Raw genomic sequence first — 19,203 nt, forward strand, 5'->3', positions numbered from 1 at the left:
TACAGAATGACATCAACATATGGGAAAGTTTATACCTTCAGGAATAAAAGAGTAGGTGAAAAATTTTTGACCAGCAAGAGACACGGCCTATACTTTAATACTGTGGTGGCTGAGGGGACTTTATATTGATCAATAGGCTAATGGACAGTGAAGCTAGTTGGGGATAAGGAAGGCGTGATGCAGACACCCTGATTCCACTATAGCAACTTCAACTTCCTAAAATAAAGTAGCTACTTTTCATCATTACTTCATCTTACCAGTGCCTGTCAGTTTCCCTAAAACCAGAGAGGTACCAAATTTCTTTGAGTAATGCTTTCTCAACACTCTACCAAAGCAGGCTCTTTGACCATTATGCTTCCAGATCCCTTTCTCTGCATCATGCTAATTATTATTTTCACTGTGACTGTGAACCCTTCATTCATCTTTGAATCCTCCAATACCTAACATGGTGCAAGGCCCAGAGCTGATGTGCAGTAAGTATCTGCTCAACTAATCAGTGGATCTTAGAGACTTCTTCAATTAATATACCATGCTGAAGTAAAAATAATACCATGACAGGAAAGTGGGTAATTATATGGGCCAACTACAATGAAGAATACTTGCCTTTCTTTTAATTACTTCTCTCTCTCTCTCTCTCTCTCACACATACACACACACACACACACATTTCTTCATCAGCAAAACTCTTCTAGCATCTATGTCAATGCTCTCCCAACCCTTACAGACAATCAGCCTGGTAGGGTGGCAGATCTCCTTTCTGAACCAGGACTCTAATCCTGCTTTCCGAGGTCCTGCACCAACTGGCATGATAATTGGACATTAACACAAATTCTCTAAGCACATACATCAGCTGCTCCTAAGCAACCCTCCATCAGCAGCAGGAAATGTCACCTACATGCATGAGTCAAAGATACCCAGAATCATAACTAAGGGCAGAATGTTCCCAAAATTTTAGAAGTAGACATAAGGTATCATCTTAAAATAGAATAACTATTAGAGAGAAATAACAAACAAACAAACAAAAACCCTGAAAAGAGCTCCCAGTGGTTTAAAAAAAAAAAAAAAAAAAGCATTATCATTTCTTATTAGGGCATTACTTTTTCAGCAGCTAAATAAAAACATTACCAAATCATTTTATGTAATAAAATTTAACCTTATTTTGACCTTCCTCATAAAGCAAACAAATCTCTCTATCCAATAAGGTTCCATCTGAACTATGTAAGATGATAAGCAATACCTTAATTGCATTCATTTACATGACTTTGGAACTATTCTGGGCTGAAATCACTTGACTGCAAGGTCACAGAATACAAAAAGTAAAATGTACACAATTTACTGAGGAGGAATGATCCACTTACAGTGATAGCACCTTCTCCCACCTCATTAAAAGATACCAAATGCTTAATGCAATCAACAGGTGCAGAGTTCTCTTTTTGAAACATATCACACATATGAACACTGGCTTTATAACTATAAATACATAGATATACTAAGAATATACATTAGAATAAGTTCATCATATATTATGGCTTATTAAAATCAATCTGCCTGAATAGAGGTAAAGGACAACTAACTAGCATTTAAAATCAAAAGATGAAACAGAGCTATTATTTTTTTCCATTATCTCATGAAGTTTCTAACAACTAAAATTCAGGTTACAAAGTTATAACATTTTTTAGGACAAGAACTGCAAACACAGGATATTAAAAGTTTCTGTTTTCTCTTTTTATAACCTAAACAAGCATATGTCCAACTATTCTGCATGTCTCATGCAAAAATTTTACATGTCTCAAAGTCAGTAATACAATATTAGTAAAAGGAAGGAAATACGACAGAAATTGACTACCACAGACTGTAAGAGACAATGCATATTCTTTGAAAACTTCAGAATATATCAAACCACACAAAAACAAGTTAACCCAACAAAGTATCTCCCTTTAGTTTTGTAAAATTCTAACACAAACTAGATAATAATGGCGCCTGAATTTACTAGAGAAAAGAGAAGGAAACTAAAATAGGATGTAGGGGGTACTTTAAAAATGTTTATATTATTAGTACAAATGTAGAGCATCAAATATTTGTTTTATGTTTAACATAACATCACCAGAATATTCATTTAAATTTCTATCCAGGGGTGCCTGGGTGGCTCAGCCAGTTAAATGTTCAACTCCTGGTTTTGGCTCAGGTCATGATCTTGGGGTTGTAAGGTGGAGCCCCACGTCGGACTCCACACTAGGCTAGGAGCCTGCCTGGGATTCTCTCTTTCCCTCTGTTCCTCCCCACCTCCTCTCTCTCTCTCAAAAAAAAAAAAAAAAAGTTTCTGTCCACTAAATTAGATAAATCTCCCACATTTAATTTACTAACCAAGTACTTTTATACTCAAGCCAATCTTTTGTAACTTAAAAATGAGTTAGTGAAAGAGAAACAACCTTATTATAAAATGTATGTCTCTTCACCCTCTCTATCTGTATAGAAGGGCAAGACTTTTTTCCTGTAAATCTGTGTTAGATCCAAATAGTTTCAACTGATGCTACTCCACAAAGAACACAAGGATGAATATTTATTTAAGTACTACATTCCTAAATAAACTCCAATACCATAATGTCACTTTGTCCTTTTTAAATGAGAAATAAAATATCTCCTTTTTTCTCTATAAGTTAAGCCAATTCACTTTGGAATAGCTTACTAATAAAATAAATGCATACATATATTTTTAAAAATAGTAGTTACTATTATGATTCACATATAACTTTCAGTGACCATGTCTTCTTTAAATAAATTTTCTTTCCATAAGAAGCAACTGAGGGTCTAACATGATAAACATAATTTGCATACCTATGTAACAGGCAATTCCTGGTTCATATCTTTTGACAAGGATAAAAGCATGGGGGCCAACCAGAATCTTCCAATACTGTTTCCAGTGTTCTTGGTCACATTTTTACTTAAATCTCAGGCTGACAATAATTTCCTGATAAAGATGATAATTTTTTGTTATTTCTAAAACACTTCCCTCCGTCCACCCAAATGACTGAATGCCTTTTGTTCCTACAGCTCATCGATTACAATCACAATATCTAAAGTTCTATTTCATCCACATAAATTTAGGATTTTCCTTTCCTTGGATATCAGAACATGTTAAAACCAATTTTTATAGCCACAATCTAGCCTTTGTGTATCTTTAAATGGGCTACAACCTTGAACTGAAAATGAACTCTATCAGTGGCATCCTTCCTCCAGCTCTCAAAGAAAGAAAGAAGTCCGAGTCTAGGTTCAGACACACTTCATTTTAACAGTGAGCCTAGTAAATTCCACCCACAAAGCAAGTGGGTATGCGTGTGCACGTGTGTGTATGCCTCTTTCCATTTTCTCTTTTCTTTTCCCTTTCCTCTTCCCCAGGAGGTTAATGAACAAAATATTACCCCGCACTGGGCTCCTGGCTCGGTGGGGAGCCTGCTTCTCCCTCTCCCTCTGCCTCTCTCCCTGCTCATGCTCTCTCTCTCTGTATCTCTGTCTCAAATGAATAAATAAAATCTTAAAAAAAAAAAAAAAAGAAAGAAGCACCTGCTAAGAATACGTGAATTCACGATTCCATCTAGGAAATATTTTTCTTCCCCTCTCACCTGTTCCCCCACCCATCTTGCATCCAACTCCATAAACAGCAGTAATCCACCATTATAAAACAGTTGACGGTTAAAACAATGAGCCAATGGAGAAAGTACAATATTCCATAACTGACATTTACTGCATTGGCCTTGGACTTCTAATCTTTACCAGACGGGCACACAAATCAATCCATCAGCTCATAAAGGTGTGCTTTTTTAACCTCTAAAACAGATGGGATTGGCCAGAAGTGTCTGGCATGTCAAACTGCTAATCACTGCTGCCCTTTGCACAAAATAACCCACTTAAGTTGAGGCATGGTTGCACTGTAACCGACATTAGTCTGTGGGAAACCCATTTAACTGTCACACACTCCTGCCACTCCTGCTCTCCCTTAATTAAGCCTAATGCCTTATGCTTTGACCTTTTGTTCTAGCCTATTAACCCTATCTAGTACAAGTTCAATTATGTTAAACTAAAAACTTTGCTGTAAAATATTAAATGCCAAGCTCAAAAAATCATAAGGGACATCCTCCCAGCCCTTAGTTCTACGCACCCTGTTACTCCATACATGCAACAGTAAAACCTCATTTTTGAAGTGATACTGATTCTTACAGAGCTGAGAAGAACCAAATTATGATTCTAGCCCAACCCCTTATTTTACCAACTGAGGCCAGAAGAACATTAAATGACTCGCCCATTTTACAGCTTCAGCTGAGCCACATTGAAACCTATCTCATCTCTAGCTCTAATCCTTTATTCTCCACGATATCTCTGATTAATAGTTAAACCAACCAACAATGTGTTAAGGATACTAACGTTTTCACCGAATTTGTATCTTTCACCACCCTCTAGAATGCACTACACAAATTGGCCTAAAGCAAAATAAATGGGCATGTGAATAGACCTCAGAAGTAATTTCCCCGTGCACACAAAACTTTCTATCCCCTTGCTATTTTTTTCTTTTTAAAAGTAACAATGGTCATCAAGAACAGCTAGGTTCTGCAACAGTCAAATATAAGGCAATATGTATGAATACAATTTTTTTTTCTTTCCTGATGCTTCATTTAAGTATTCAACAAAGAAAATGACTTAAGCTACAGAAAGCAATTACAACTCACAACTTCTCCCCAGTGGACAAATTCACAGCTGGCTATCTTCAAAAATACCTCTTTTTTTTTTTTTTAAACTTATATGCATATGGATTGCTGTTCACATCTACCAGAATTTCAAAATATAAAAACAAAAAACTTGGAAATTCACTGTAAAATAAAATCAGATGTAGTCCAAACTAACATGCTGTCATCACCGGGGTATTTTAGTTGTAACAGATAGCAATGAGTGTTTTTACTCCTCTTCCATTTTCTTCATACTGCTAGAAAATTTTTTTACTACTGTCACTGTAGCACATGAAAACAACTTAAAGATCAAGAACATATAACAAATTTTGGATTTCCATCTGGGATTCTTGTGAGAAAATGCATATTAATTTTAGATTTTTGAAAGATTAAAAGTCAGATTTTAATTGTATCCTTATTGTTGACTGCCCAAAGCCCACTTTACCTCTTTTCAGGATTAATCAATGCTGTCATTTTACTGGAACCTTACAGGTGAATATGCCATCAATTGGAATGTACAATAATTTTTAAAAAAAAGATCATTCAGAGTTGTACTAACATGATGAATAAATCCAATGACGGAATTTATTATGTTTTAAGGGGTAAGAAAACAGGGCATCAGAGTTCTAAACTCAAAGTAAATGTGTTCATGCTATTAGAATGACACCTTCAAAGGAAAGTGTCGCTTGGCATTATCAGAAGGAATGTATACGAGGATGTATAAAACGTAAAATACGTGGATGGATGAGTAGTCGGAACTAAAATAAACACTTGTAGCAGGGACAATTACCAGCAAAATAATGATTCAGAATCTTATTCACCTTTTTTAGCACAAAGTAAAATGCTGTTAATTTAAACGAGACATCATGTCTTGGTTACAAGAGTCAGTTCATGAATATAGAAATTAAGTTTGGGTCTCTGTTGAGGAATCCTACTTTGGAAAATTTATACTAATGTATAGAATTCATGCATTCTCTAACATATTAACTGACAATAAGGAACAATGAAAGGCAAAGACAATTCAGTTAATCAGGATAAACAATGATGAAAGCACAAAGTAGAATATATTACATAACTAGTAAATGTGCTAATTTTTCTACCCTTTTATTTTGGACCATAGTCCATTGGCCTGCGTATCTTCTTTGCTATGATTTATAAGCATGTGCCATAAAAATACACGAGCCATGAGAGATGTTCTTTCTTTTATAAAAGATATCCACTTCCAAGCATGCCTGAAGTTTAGTAAAACACTTTGTCTTCACAAAGCAAGAAACTGGGTTAAAGTTATTTTAAGAGCATTTGTGAAATCTCAGTGTTGTAAATATATATCCCAGATAATCTATACATTTCCTTTAGCATTTGAAAACTGCTAGTTAAGAAATTTCTGAGCTTCATTTTAAAATAATTTTTTTCTACCTTGGCATTATTAATCTAGTTGAACATAATAGTGTTCTAACAGAAAATTCACCTCCAGAGAAGAGCAATTACTAGTTAAAAAAACAATAACAAAGGGACTTCATATCCTACTTAAGTCCTATAACTTAGTAGGGTTTGAATCATCAAGTCATTCTTGATGGCCTCTAACTTTTAGATTACTGAACACCAAAATTAACTCTAGACATGAGATTTCAAAATGCCTCCATCTTCCCAACCAGTCAAATCCAATGTGATTAAATGCGTCAAGCTGGTGTTTTTTTACCACTACTATACTTAGCTTCATTTCTGAAGCTAAGGAGACTATCTATAAGGCTCTATAAAAATTTTGTTTCCTTAAAAAATAATTAAATGTTGCCCCCAAGGTTTTGCTAAATGTGTTTTCTAATATATTGTAGCTTGTGTATTTTTGAAGAAACCAAGCATTACAAAACAATTTTAAGTGCCAAGTAATTATAATGTCACCAAGTTTCATTTTTCCTTCATAATTAATATGCCTAGAAAGATGATGACAAATTTTAAGGAAGAAATATTGTCCCTTTTAGAAGTCCTAATTTAAATAGTCTAAAGAAAAAAACTGTAGAACAGTAGCTACTATGAATTAGCTACAGATAATAATTAGCAGCTGTTATATACAAATACATAAAGACTCCATTCCTGACCTCAAAAAGCCAGATTTTACCAATAATTGGGATTGGTACGGTTCATTTCAACAAATGTTTATAACGTTAGCCCTTTATGTGCCAGGCAACTACAGTACCAACAGCACACTGATGAATAAGCTCCTATTCATGGAGCTTACGGTCTACTGAGAAACACAAACATTAAACAAGTGTGATATTGCAATCAGGAGTACCGAGAGCTGTGAGGGACAAATCTGATCTTGTTGGAGGCCTGGGGGCTGTAGTGAGCATCTACACTCTCTTGCCCACTGTCCCAGGAGTGAGAATATTCCTTCCCAATTTCCTTCACCAAGGTTAAAATGTGGTCAGTCCGTGCCACCATTAGGTTTCTTCTCTTGCTCTCATTCCACAGGGGTGAATCTAGATGCACTTGGTTCAGAACATTATCACCACTAGAGTCCACACAGTGCCTCTCATCTTGTTACCTTTTCACAGGAGAACACTGAAACGGGGGCCATAACCTTACCTGACAGACCCAACCACCTGCACTAATGATTTTAGAACATGACTCTTCAGTAATGACTAGAGCTGACCTGTGAGTATTTTGATCCCACTAGTCAACTCAAGGTACCTGGCCCTGTTAATCTACAAAGAGAAGTTTCCCTACTGATTTTTAAGTAGAACTCAAAATGTATATAACATGTAGGAAAAAAGCTGCTACATGAATAGATGTGCACCTCTACTGTAAAACTTGTTTTTAAATTCTCAGCCTGGAAAGTACATTCCAAATACTAGAATACATGAATCACATAAGACTGTTCTGAAGACCATATTGCAGTCCCAGGAGAAGAAAATAGGCTACATAAACAAGGGGGATGTAGTTGGCTCTGTCACTCCACTTCTCATGACTGTCTTTCTGGTTATCATAAGGTCAGCTTGGACTTTACTGCTGGATCCATCACCAAAGGTTAATAACTATTTCCTAATACCTGGTACACAGCCCTCTTGCTGAGACTGCCTTAATAAAACAAAGTGTGAAATAAATTAAGACTTGATTTCTTATCCTGGGTTTACCCAACTGCTAGCTGTATGAGTTTTAAAATTTACTGAAATTTTCAGGGGTTCAATTTCCTCTGTAAAATGCAAACAAATGTTTTGGAAATTTTATTTTAGTTTTTTCAAGTTTTTATTTAAATTCCAGTTAGTCAACATACAGTGTAATATTAGTTTCAGGTGTACAACACAGTGATTCCACACTTCCATACAACACCCAGTGCTCATCACAGCATTAACAACGACAATAATGTTGGAAGATAAACAAGTAGTTTTACCCCGTTGCATCACATGTATACCCTGGCAATAAAGGGGGGGGGGGGAGGACAAGTGAGAAATTGGGAAAACAGGGAAAAGATGAAACAAAAAAAGAGAAAGGAGGATCAAAAGAACAAAGTGTGTAAGTGCTAAACGGTAGCATTTATCACTATTTGATTTATAGTTCATACCAACTACCTATCCTATGTGCTCTTCCGTTAAGCAAGATGCCTCTATAAACCGACCTGTTTGAAAATGGGGAAGACAAGATACCTCTGGGACAAATATACTTAAACCTGGAGCATCCTGAGCTTTTATCAAATTCTCTTCCAATCTGAAAATCTAAGGATTCTATGAAATTACTTCAACTTGTGAAAGTTGAAGCAAAAAAAGCAAAAAAAAGGGAAAAGATGACGCTGATTCAGGTCAGTCAAGGACTACTATGCTGGGTAAGAGCAATGTTTTACTAACAAAGTAAACAATGCATTGCTTTGAGTTTCGCCTCAACAACACCAAACATCTGGATTTGGGGAAAGAACCAGATGGTGAATAGAATTTCTATCTTCAATCCCTGGCCTCATGGAGATTCAGTCTATTTCAATTAAATTTTTTAAAAAGGCATGGATGGGTTAGAGAAATAATATAAACACACACCTGAACTCTAGAAAGTTTGCCTCTCCCCCCCCCCCCCCCCCGACAGTTCACTTACACAGTTTCTTTCTTACTTGGCCAGATACAATATATTCTCTTAATAAAACATCATAGTAAAACATTCCTTTGCAGCTTTTATAGAAACCCTTTTGTTTATCCAACATTTACTTGGCAATTCAAAATCCAAAGCACACTAGAAAATATTATGTATATGAGCCTTATTACTCATCCTTATGTCTCAAAATGTAGTTTTAGTTTGACTGTACCTTTTAATGTAGAGGGAACCAGTTGGCGTGATTCTTTTGGGTTCAAAATTCCATAAAGTTTAAATGAGGTAAGTAAAAAGAGGTAGAGAGGTTTATAACTACATTTCTCATGACCTCAACAAGAAAAGAGCATGTCTGATGTATACTTAAAAATATACTACATGCCACAAACCTCCCTAAATCAAAAACCTCTTCTCTGACCATAGTCTACTTCCAAATGAAGTCAAATACTCATCTTTCTATTTCTGCTTCCTTCTGATAAATTCACGTATTATTAATTTCCTCTTCATATCAAAGAGCCTAGTTTATTAGCATAACGTAGTCTTTAAAATAAAATTATTGTGGGTGAAAATAGGGCAATAAAACAAAATTCATGTCAAGAACCATTACAGTCAAGAATTTTAACTTTTCAACTAGGAAGAGCTATGGGTCTGAATTTGCAGCAACTGCTCCTTGAGGTAGACAAACACCATTAGCCTTGGGAATACCTGGATTAAGATCATGACAAGGTATTTTAATGAATTATATCAAGAAGCACAGTTGCTTTCTCTGCCTCAAAGAACACTACCGTAATTCTGTGGTATACTTCACAAGGCTTAGCATTTGAGGATGGAAAGGAACTTGCATAGTTGCCCTTGGTGTCTACATTTTTCGGGCAAGCACAGGGAATGGGGCATCAGTTCTCTTGAGAATTAACATTAACTCCTGCAGAATTATCAACTGGAAACAGTGCCCTCCTCCTAAGACTGGTCTCGGAGAATCCTGGCTGGGTGGACTGGATGTGCTGCTTGAGTTCTGTGGCTGCCAAGTTTGGGAGCAGGATTTTTGATGATGTTCTAAAAATCAAATAGGGACTGGTTTTCTCTTAAGAAGATGGCATATTCTCATGAAAAAGCAAATTATTATCAATGAAATTAGCTGTGTGACCTCAAGAATTTTTCAGACTAGAAGTAGAGAAAATGATAGCTTTATGCCACATGGAAACCGTAAAGTAGCCAGCTCAATGCCTGGCACAAAGCAGGTGCCCCCAAATCCTCTTCCTTTTCCTGATCTTTCTCCTAATAAAAAAGGAAAACACAAAAAAAAGGCAGCTTTTTTTTATATTTCAAGTTTTTACCCTATCATGTCTACTCATTTTAAAACCATAGGTTTGAAATCTTGAAATTCCAGAACTCAGAAATCAAACAAACCCCCTTGTTCTACAGTCTATCGATGTTACCCAGAGAGATAAAAGGACTTTCCCATTATCTGCATCATACATTGTTTTAAAAAATTTTTCATTTATTTCTTTGAGAGAGAATGAGGGAGAGAGAGAGAGAGCATGAGAGGAGCGAGGGTCAGAGGGAGAAGCAGACTCCCCGCCGAGCAGGGAGCCCAATGTGGGACTCGATCCCGGGACTCCAGGATCATGACCTGAGCCGAAGGCAGTCGCTCAACCAACTGAGCCACCCAGGCGCCCATACATTGTTTTAGTAGCAGATCCTAAGCTAGAAAAAGTATATGAGGGATAACAAAACAAATACTTAAAAATTTGTTTCTCAAAAATCAAACTTGAGCCTATATGACCCATTGTGCAAATACTCCTTTTACAGGAAAAAACTGAAACTGTGATTAATTAATTTTGAGGATGTTTCTTACTATATCCTATTTGGGAGGGTTTCGTATGTTTTCTAATACTTTTTCTTGGTGTTCTTCCCCTTCTTCTATCCTCCCTCCTTCCCTTAATTTGTTTCTTTTCTAGTGTATACATCCACCACTCTGTTGTAGATTACTATAAATTCATAAATTCAAGAATCAGAAAAAAATATCTAAGAAAGTATGCCTTTCAAAAACCACTTACAATCCCTTACAGATTTCCTATCTCTCAAATTCTGGAGAGATCCCTCAAGAGAGAAAACCCTTTTTTATCTTGAACTTCTAACTCTCAAATTTTGATTATGTTCTGTCCCATGTCACCTCTCTTATCCAGATTATGTCATTAAATCAACACAATTGTAATAGTATTCTCCTTTTAAGACTGCATATAAACATAATTTCCTAACTACTGCAATGCTAAATTATCATCTTTTAAAAATGCAGTAACATTTAAGATGTTCACATGTTATATACAGTACGGGCAAATTCAACAATTGAAAGCACACAACTACAAAGAGAAGCTAGTGTAGCCACCACGCATGCGACTTAAGCTTTCCTCTTATCTATCTGAAGCTAATCACCTGACTTTTCACCTAGTATCCTCACATAACTGGTACAGATAACAACAGAAGCTCCTAGCTCCTTAATTCCTGATTTGTCCTCAATTCATTAGCAAATTACAGATTTGAAAATAAGTAGCCCTGACTGTCATTTAACACGTGACTGAAAAAAGACTCTTAATTAGATGTCCAAGGGCAAGAGACTCCATTCGACCAAAGCTCTGAATCAACACCAACATCAGGTCAGTAAGAGTTGTCCTGGTCCTAGTGGTATCTTAAGCTGATGACTCAAGTTCCCAGCAGACTTCTAGTTTAATATTTCTTGAAACACTAGCCTTAGTCACAGAGTGACCTGGAATTTAAGGCAAACAAGGGTCTCTTCCTTTCATCCTTAAAGACATTTTTGCTAAATGACACAAAGTTAAAGAGGCAAGATGGGTTTTAATTTAGAATTTTTATTCCCTGAGGTATACTAAGTCAAAAAATTTCCTGGGGAGAGTGAAGCATGCTAGGTTTGAATTTCAAACACAACTATTAATCCTGCCAGAGAAGCAATTCTATTTCCAAATTTCTTAACAAAATGCGCCGCCCCCCCTTCTTGAAAGAGGAAGGAGGGCGCCTGGGTGGCTCAGTTGATTAAGCGACTGCTTTCGGCTCAGGTCATGATCCTGGAGTCGCGGGATCGAGTCCCACAGCGGGCTCCCTGCTCGGCGGGGAGTCTGCTTCTCCCTCTGACCCTCTCCCCTCTCATGTGCTCTCTCTCTCTCTCAAATAAATAAAATCTTAAAAAAAAAAAAAAAAGAAGGAAAGATGGAAGGAAGGGAGGGAAAGAGGATAGTTGGAGGGAGAAAGGTGGGGAGGGGGGAGGAGAGAGGGAGAGAAGAAGGGAGGGAGGGAGGGAGGAAGGATGGAAGGGAGGGAGGATGGATGGATGCATGGATGTCACAAGCATCCTCCTAGCCAAAGTTTCAACATATCCTGGAGTTATCCTTGAATTTATCTCAACCAAAAAACAAACCAGATGAATTATCCCAATCAGGTAATTATCCATAACATTATCTTCAAGAACAATCTACCTTAAAATCTGCTAAAGACATTAAGAAAAAAATCTTACTACTACTTAGTAAATACAGTGTAGTAGTCCTTTTTTTCATAACTACATTTTTGAGTCACCAGTCTCCTAAGAAATTCTTTAATTCTACTTATTATATTGCTCCTAGAGTTCTAGGCCAAATGTTATCCCTAGCATGGTTTAAGGTATTAATTTTAACAAAATGCTAATACAGTGGTAAAATGTATCATGTTTCACTCTTTCTTGTTCTTCTCAATGTTTTATGAACTTAAAAATAAATTACCTTGTTTCAGGTGTATTGATACCCTAAAATATCACAAGGTTTGTTATGCTTTATTTGTAATATTTGCAAGATAGTGCAGGAATCCATTTGAATTTCAAGGTTCATAATGCAGAGTACATACTATTACAATGACAGCAGTTAGTATAACATTATCTCAACAGCTGTATTTATTATGAAAAATTAAAACGGCCCTTCATAACTGTAGTAAAGTGAAAGGAAAGGTCTGTTCTAAATGACCTCTAATTTTTAGAATCCTAACTATTCAATATCCATCAAATTGAACATTAAATTTCAAGGAACAAAAAAACAGATGGGCATTTATACCACAGTTTGTGAAGAAACCCTGATAAGACTTCAGATGTCTCTTATTTGCAATTTTCCCCTGCCCTTGATAATGTACTTAAAGGAAACATTCTTTCTGTAATTATTGACATCAAGTTATCTGTATCAGCAATCCTATAAAAGAGGTCTCTAGTTCACCACCCAAACCTCAGCACTCTGTTTTCCATGTTCAGTAAGACCCTTAGAAAACACAAGACCTTAAAAGAATTAATAAAAGGTGTTCTAATATGAATTCATTTTCTTCCAAACTATAACTCCTGGTTCTATCCTGGTACCCAGTTTTGATTTTCCATCTTAGACAGATTTAAGAGATATTCAAAAGCAAAGTGTGCACAGGCACAAAAAGGGGAATTTGTCATTTTCCCCCTCCAAACAACCACTATATAATATTGCTGCCCTCATAAAAGGGAATCCATTACCATCAGCAATTCATGTCCCTGCTTCAGCATCAGATGCAAACAGGATACGGAAACAAGATCTCTCTCCTCCATTTACTTTTTGTTCATTCCAACCTCTGGACATAATTCTCAGTTCCATTCCATTGGCCTGCTTCATCATCTGACACTCCTGATTTTTACCTTCTCAAGTCTTAGTGATCATCCTGAGGTTATATATTCTACAGAATGAGTTTGCTCATTACCCCCCAGACAGCAACTTAAGGAAATGCATCTTGAACAATCCGATTCTCAAATTCAAGCGTATTATCCTGAAGTCCCTCCCCCTGCCCTATTCTGTTGAGACTGTTTGACTTTTCAATAGTAATCAATGTGCTTTTTGGTAATCGATACACTTTTCATTAAAAATATTTCCTCAGTTGGAAGACATGGGTACAGGGGCTTTGTTAAAAGAGCAAATGCTTCTTTCCCCAATCTTCCCCAACAAAACAGTAAATCAGTATTAAAACAAAACAAAATGCACTTGGATGGTGTATTAGCCCTATGAAGGGGCATATGGAAAAAGCACAGGAGTAAAGGAACTGCACCCCACCACGGCCAAGAAGGGAAGCTACGAATGAAGGCAATTTTCATGAAGAAACACATCCCAAAATGTACAAGCTATTTATTTTAGAAAAGGGGGTGAGAGAGGAGAGAGCCATACAGACAGAGGTGTGTAGCACTGATAGATAAACTAGAATTCTTCTCTATTAACCTACACTCTAAAACCTAACTGTATCCGGCAATCTAAAGTTTAAAAACAAAACCGATCCCATCACAATTTAAGCTGAACAATACTTCCTTGATGAAAATTAGACGTTTTGCACTTATTTTGGCAGAATTATCTTCTAACCTGATACACAAAACTAGTATCGCTTTTCCAAAACAACACTTAAAACATGAGCTTTCAAGTTTCTTACAAACTGCAAGTCTTAAAATTAAAAGCCTCATCCCTTTAACATCATATATCCTAAGCCACTGATTCAAAATTACCTTCTGTATCATTGACGCCTAGTATTGGTTTGCAATGAAATCTGTACAATTAATAATAACCTTCTTCGCTCCTAGAGAGCCAAGGATGACATATCTTCTTATCTCCCTACTTGTTCCCTTAGATTGACATATTTTGCCTCATCTGTCACCTTCCATAAAAACTCTGCTTTCAGATATGAGTTAATTCATTTTTAGTTGTCCTCAATGTTCTAAAATAGTGATGTTTGACAGAATTAATACAGTGCTCTAGTTCTCTCTGTTCAACTGGTACTTAATTAAAGATCTTGGAGGCCATCTTTCTCTCAGGTTACACCACGTAAGGAAGAAACGTTACTTCCTCCAGACAATGGGATAAGCAACATGGCACTAAAGCTGCCATCCCCAGGTCTCCCATTTAACAGATTGCTTTACCGTGTATAAACTACCAGCAAGACAGACTACCACTTTATTTCACACTGATTTATTTTTCACATCTCTGAACCCTAAGTCTACTTTGCCTACACTCTCTGCCTTTTGAATCTCCAGAATTTCTGGAGTTTTAACACTCCTTTATAATTTTATCATTGCTTCTGTTTGAAATGCACCTCAGAAAGTCCTAATGACGTCTAATCTGTAAGATTTCTTGAATCTCTGGTTAACAATGCAGAAAAGTCTTGAAGCAATCAGAGCGCTACCTTGGAGCACAAACTGAAAACTCCGTTTTAAATTCTTTTGAATTAGTATCTTGTGGAGAACAGCCACTCCACTTGATATGTCATAATTTTCATTTCTAAAGGTAGCATGGATAATTTAAATTGGCACTTTCTATTTATTACACAAATAATTGTTCTCTTGGATGACCTTTTGAAAGCTAGCACTTCTTGATCATTTTCTGGCTATACTGGAGCCACAAGAGACATGTCAATTTAAGCAAACTTCAGGAGCAATAAACTAACAAACAGACTCTAGGTGGTGGTATAGGTTATTTTTTATCATGATGTTTTGCTCTTAAAACTGCAAGAGTCAGAAGAGCCTTTAGCCTCCTTTACAGACACTTCTTTATTACAAACTTACAATCTTTTAGGGTGTTTAAATTAGTAAAATCCAAGTTCTACAGAGTTTTGGAGACAAATTCAAGAAATGGATCTAAGTCAAGTTTTCCCGCAGACATTACACCAGGGTTTCAACTGCTTCAAAAGCACTGCGGAGACCTCACTTTATGAGTAAAACTAACAATGAGCAGTCCTTTTTTTTTTTTTTTTTTAATATGTATTTATTCTTCGGGCACTTTCAGGGGTAAGTATGGAAAGAGGTGTTTCCCCACCAGAGTGAATGAAGCGGGCTGGAAGAACAGTCAGTCCCACAGTCTGCAGAGGAGTAGCTGTTCCAATGACTGATTGTTCTTCTTTGTCTCTAGGAACTAATTCCAGACAGAGAAAAGTTACTACTGCTGATGCAGCCTTACTCTGAACCAGCTAAACCCACTCGACATTACCAAACCGCCGGGCAAAACCAAAGCAACTTATTTCTAAGGTGAAAAACATTTCAACATACTCCAGGCAGCAACCTACTTAGGTGCCAGGCGATTGAAGCACTATATTTGTTTAGAAGTTCCACTTATTTCAGTGTCTCTCCCACGAAGGTGGCAACCTGGTGGTTAAACATTGAATAATCCATCGGGAGGATGCACCCATTTGCTAAACCTATGGTTCACTACTAAGCAGGTTCAATGTAATTCATAACTTTAAAGAATGAATTAAACCAAAGCCCTCTGCTTCACAGATCCCAGCCTCCCAAATGTAAAGAGTACTCATCGTATATAACCCAACGCTAGTTTTACTTTGGACACCTAGACAGTCTTTCTTCCTCTAAAGACAGTTTTTCAGCCCCGGCACAATCTCACAATTTAATCATCTACATCACCGGAGACAAACTCCAACTTAGTTCCACCGACTGAGTGAAAAGCCCTTGTAGCTAGGAACGTCTTAATTTTTGTCCAAAATAAAATGTCCTATTAAGAAATTTAACGCAAAAGTACTTATCATTCTGTTCTTCTTTTACTATCTTCAGAAACCAATTAAATCACTAATGAGATAGAAGGTAGAACCGCCTGTAATGCTTCAGAGATCAACATGTGTCACAGACTCCCAGCTTGTTTGCCTACGAGACACAGTTGATTCCTTTGTTCCTTCAGCCCGAACACCAACTCTTGGTTAAAAATTTGGAAACAACTTTGGAAGGATGGGAGGGTTTGTAGACTACTTCCAGGGAAACCGTTCATAAAACCATATTCACTAGTAGTAAGGAGGACACGGATATAAGAGGAGAGAAAAGAAGCCTCCCAGGACCTCCACAGGGCTCACCCCAAATGTGAGCCCCGTTTCTGGCTCAGGGCTAAAGTGATGGTTGAGGCCTCGGGTCCAAAAAGCCTCGCCCTCGGGGCAGGGGGGTGCGGGGGGAGGACAAGGACCGACCGACCGGTCACGCCTGGGGGGTCTGGTGGGGGCCCAGAGAGCCGTCCCCTTTTTCCTGTTCACTTTTCTTGACCCGGAATCCGGCGAGCACTGAGCAGGGAGGCACCGGGCGAGAGGCAGGTGGCAGCCCCCGGCGCCGCCCAGGTCGCCCCGGGCAGCAGAACCGAGAGCTGCGCGGCGAGAAGCGCCCGGCACTCCGAGCCGAGGGAGCAGACGAGCGGGGCGCGCGACCCGGGCCGGGCCACCCGTGCCCGGTCCGCCTCAGGGGACACATGGCGGCTGCCCCTCGGCCCAGGACTGCCACGGACCGGGCGGTGAGCCCGGAGCCAACTCCACAACTTGCCGGCCCGGCTGCCTGGGCCCCCCGAGTTCCCGGGAAGATTCGGACCCCGCAGGAGGGGCGGAGTATCCCCGGAAACAATTCCTCCCCGCCGCCGAGCCCACCCCGCCGTCCGCGTTCGCTCCCGCCTGCGGCCGCGCGGTCCCCGCCGCCCCGACGCCCCCGCGGCCCTGCCCGCCAACGCCTCCAACGCCGCCGCCGCCGGCCGCGCTACCGGGCCGTTTCCGGCGGCGCCCGCGGCCGCTCCCGGAGCCCCCGGCCGCGGCCGCCACTCACCCGAGGCCGCCGCGGCTCCGAGCCTGGGTTCCGTCAGGCTCACTCCACGAAGGCGCCCCGCCGCCCCGTCCTTCCCCGGCGCCCCGGCGAGCTCTTCCCTCAGAGCAGCAGTGCTGCCAAGCACAGTGGCGGCCGCGGGGCCACCGGCAGGCGTGCGCTGGCGGGAGGGAGGGCTTGGGGCCGGGTCGTCCCTCCGCCTCGGCCGCCGCCTCCTCCGCCTCCTCCGCCTCCTCCGCCTCCTCCGCCACCGCCGCGCCGCCGCCGCCGCCGCCGCCGCCTCCTCCCGAGTTCGGGGCTCTGCTGCAATGTCTGCGAGGCTGACTTTGAGCGCCTCGCTCGCCGCCCGCCCGCAGCCGCGCTCCTCCCTCCGCCGCCGAGTCCGCCGCGGCCCAGTCCCTCCCCTCGCCGCTCCACGCCATTCAGCTCTTCAGCCAAGTTTCTTAACCCTTTTTTCCCCCTCCCTCCCATTGTCACCCGGGCAGGAGAAAGCAGCTCGGGTCCCCGCAGCTCGTGGGAGCTGAGGAGCCCCCCCCGCCCCGTTTTGTTGTTTTCCTCCTTGCCCGCCCTCCGGATGGCCGGGCGGGGGCTGCAGGGCCCAAAGGCGGCGGGAGGACCGCGTCGCCCGGGAGAGGTGGGTGCTCCAAGCGCCCGAGCCGGCCCCCTCGGCTCCCGGCTCTGTCCAGCCGCCCCTGACCGCCGGAGGAGCCTGGACAGCTCCTCCCGAGCCCGGGGGCTTGTTCTCGTTACACAGGCCGAGGGCTCGCGTTTGGGACACAGCCTGGGGGCCGGGACGCCCAGGTCCCGCTTGGGTGCTGGCGCCTTGGCGTCCCCCTCCCATTTCACCCCACGACACGCGTTCCCTCGGCTCCTTTTCACCCACCCCCAGCTTCCACCACCTTGTAATCTGTGTGTCCTGCTTTAATCTTGGGGGGCACGGGCACTAACTCCAGGTCACTTTGACCCCACGCCTTAGCACGTAGTAGGCACCCAGGAATAAATGTGGAGTGACTCGGAGAGGAAAACTGGGGAGGAGACCTGAGGAGTGCCCCGTTCAGCTGCTTGGACGGACGTAGGACCCAGGAGCAGGGTTTATCTTCAGCTGCTTTGTCACTGCGAAGTCTCCGGCAGAGTCTGTCAGCGAATCTACATCATCCCGGGAAGAATTTGACCCTACCAGACAAGGCAAAAAGAACAGGGCTGCCACTTCTTCGGCAGCTCTCCTCGGTACAGTCTCCGAATAAGAAATAACAATTACATCACGAGGCCGGGGCGGCAGCGCTGTGGAGCCTCTCGGTTTCCTGCAGCTTAATCTCGCTGAACCCGCCTCTAAACTGGGGGGGGGGGGGGGGGAATGGACGGGTGGCGAGAGAGAGAGTGGAGAGGGGAGAGAGTCCCTACGAAACCATAATCCCCCCCCCTTGCATTTGGTGTTTTAAAAATCTTATCCTCAATGCTCCGCCAAACGTCTAACTAGAACTATTAACACCCCTTCAACACCTCCCCAGATGTCAGGTTTCTTTTTGACTCTAGCATCTAGCATTTAGTAACTCGCCATGAAAAAAAAATTACCAGGGGAAATGAGTGCCGTTGCTGAAATTGTTTTTTGCTTGATAAAGAAACGCTGAAGTACAGCTTAGCCTCACCCTTAACTCAGAAATGGCATGCCTGTGTTAAAACACTTATTGCACAAAACAAATGAATGGATGAGGCACCCCTTTCTCATATATAGGTTTTCATATCCTTAAGAATTCTATAACATTTGAAAATAGAGTTGCTAGCGCACTAAAACAAAAACAAAAAAACCACTCTCCT

The 19,203-nt window shown here is 40.5% G+C and overlaps 1 protein-coding gene across 3 annotated transcripts in view; it reads right to left on the reverse strand.

Moving 5' to 3' along the window:
- LOC113915784 overlaps positions 1–17,960 on the reverse strand; it is a 108,559-nt gene extending 90,599 nt beyond the window's left edge. For all 3 annotated transcript variants that reach the window (XM_027581696.2, XM_027581697.2, XM_027581698.2), the window contains exon 1: positions 17,392–17,960. In XM_027581696.2, coding sequence (XP_027437497.2) covers positions 17,392–17,810 — 419 coding nt within the window. In that variant the 5' untranslated portion in view covers positions 17,811–17,960. The remainder of the gene's footprint in view (positions 1–17,391) is intronic.
- Positions 17,961–19,203: the final 1,243 nt, after the last annotated feature.

The sequence above is a fragment of the Zalophus californianus genome, chromosome 1, assembly GCF_009762305.2.
Source record: "Zalophus californianus isolate mZalCal1 chromosome 1, mZalCal1.pri.v2, whole genome shotgun sequence".
Taxonomy (NCBI): Eukaryota; Metazoa; Chordata; class Mammalia; order Carnivora; family Otariidae; genus Zalophus; species Zalophus californianus.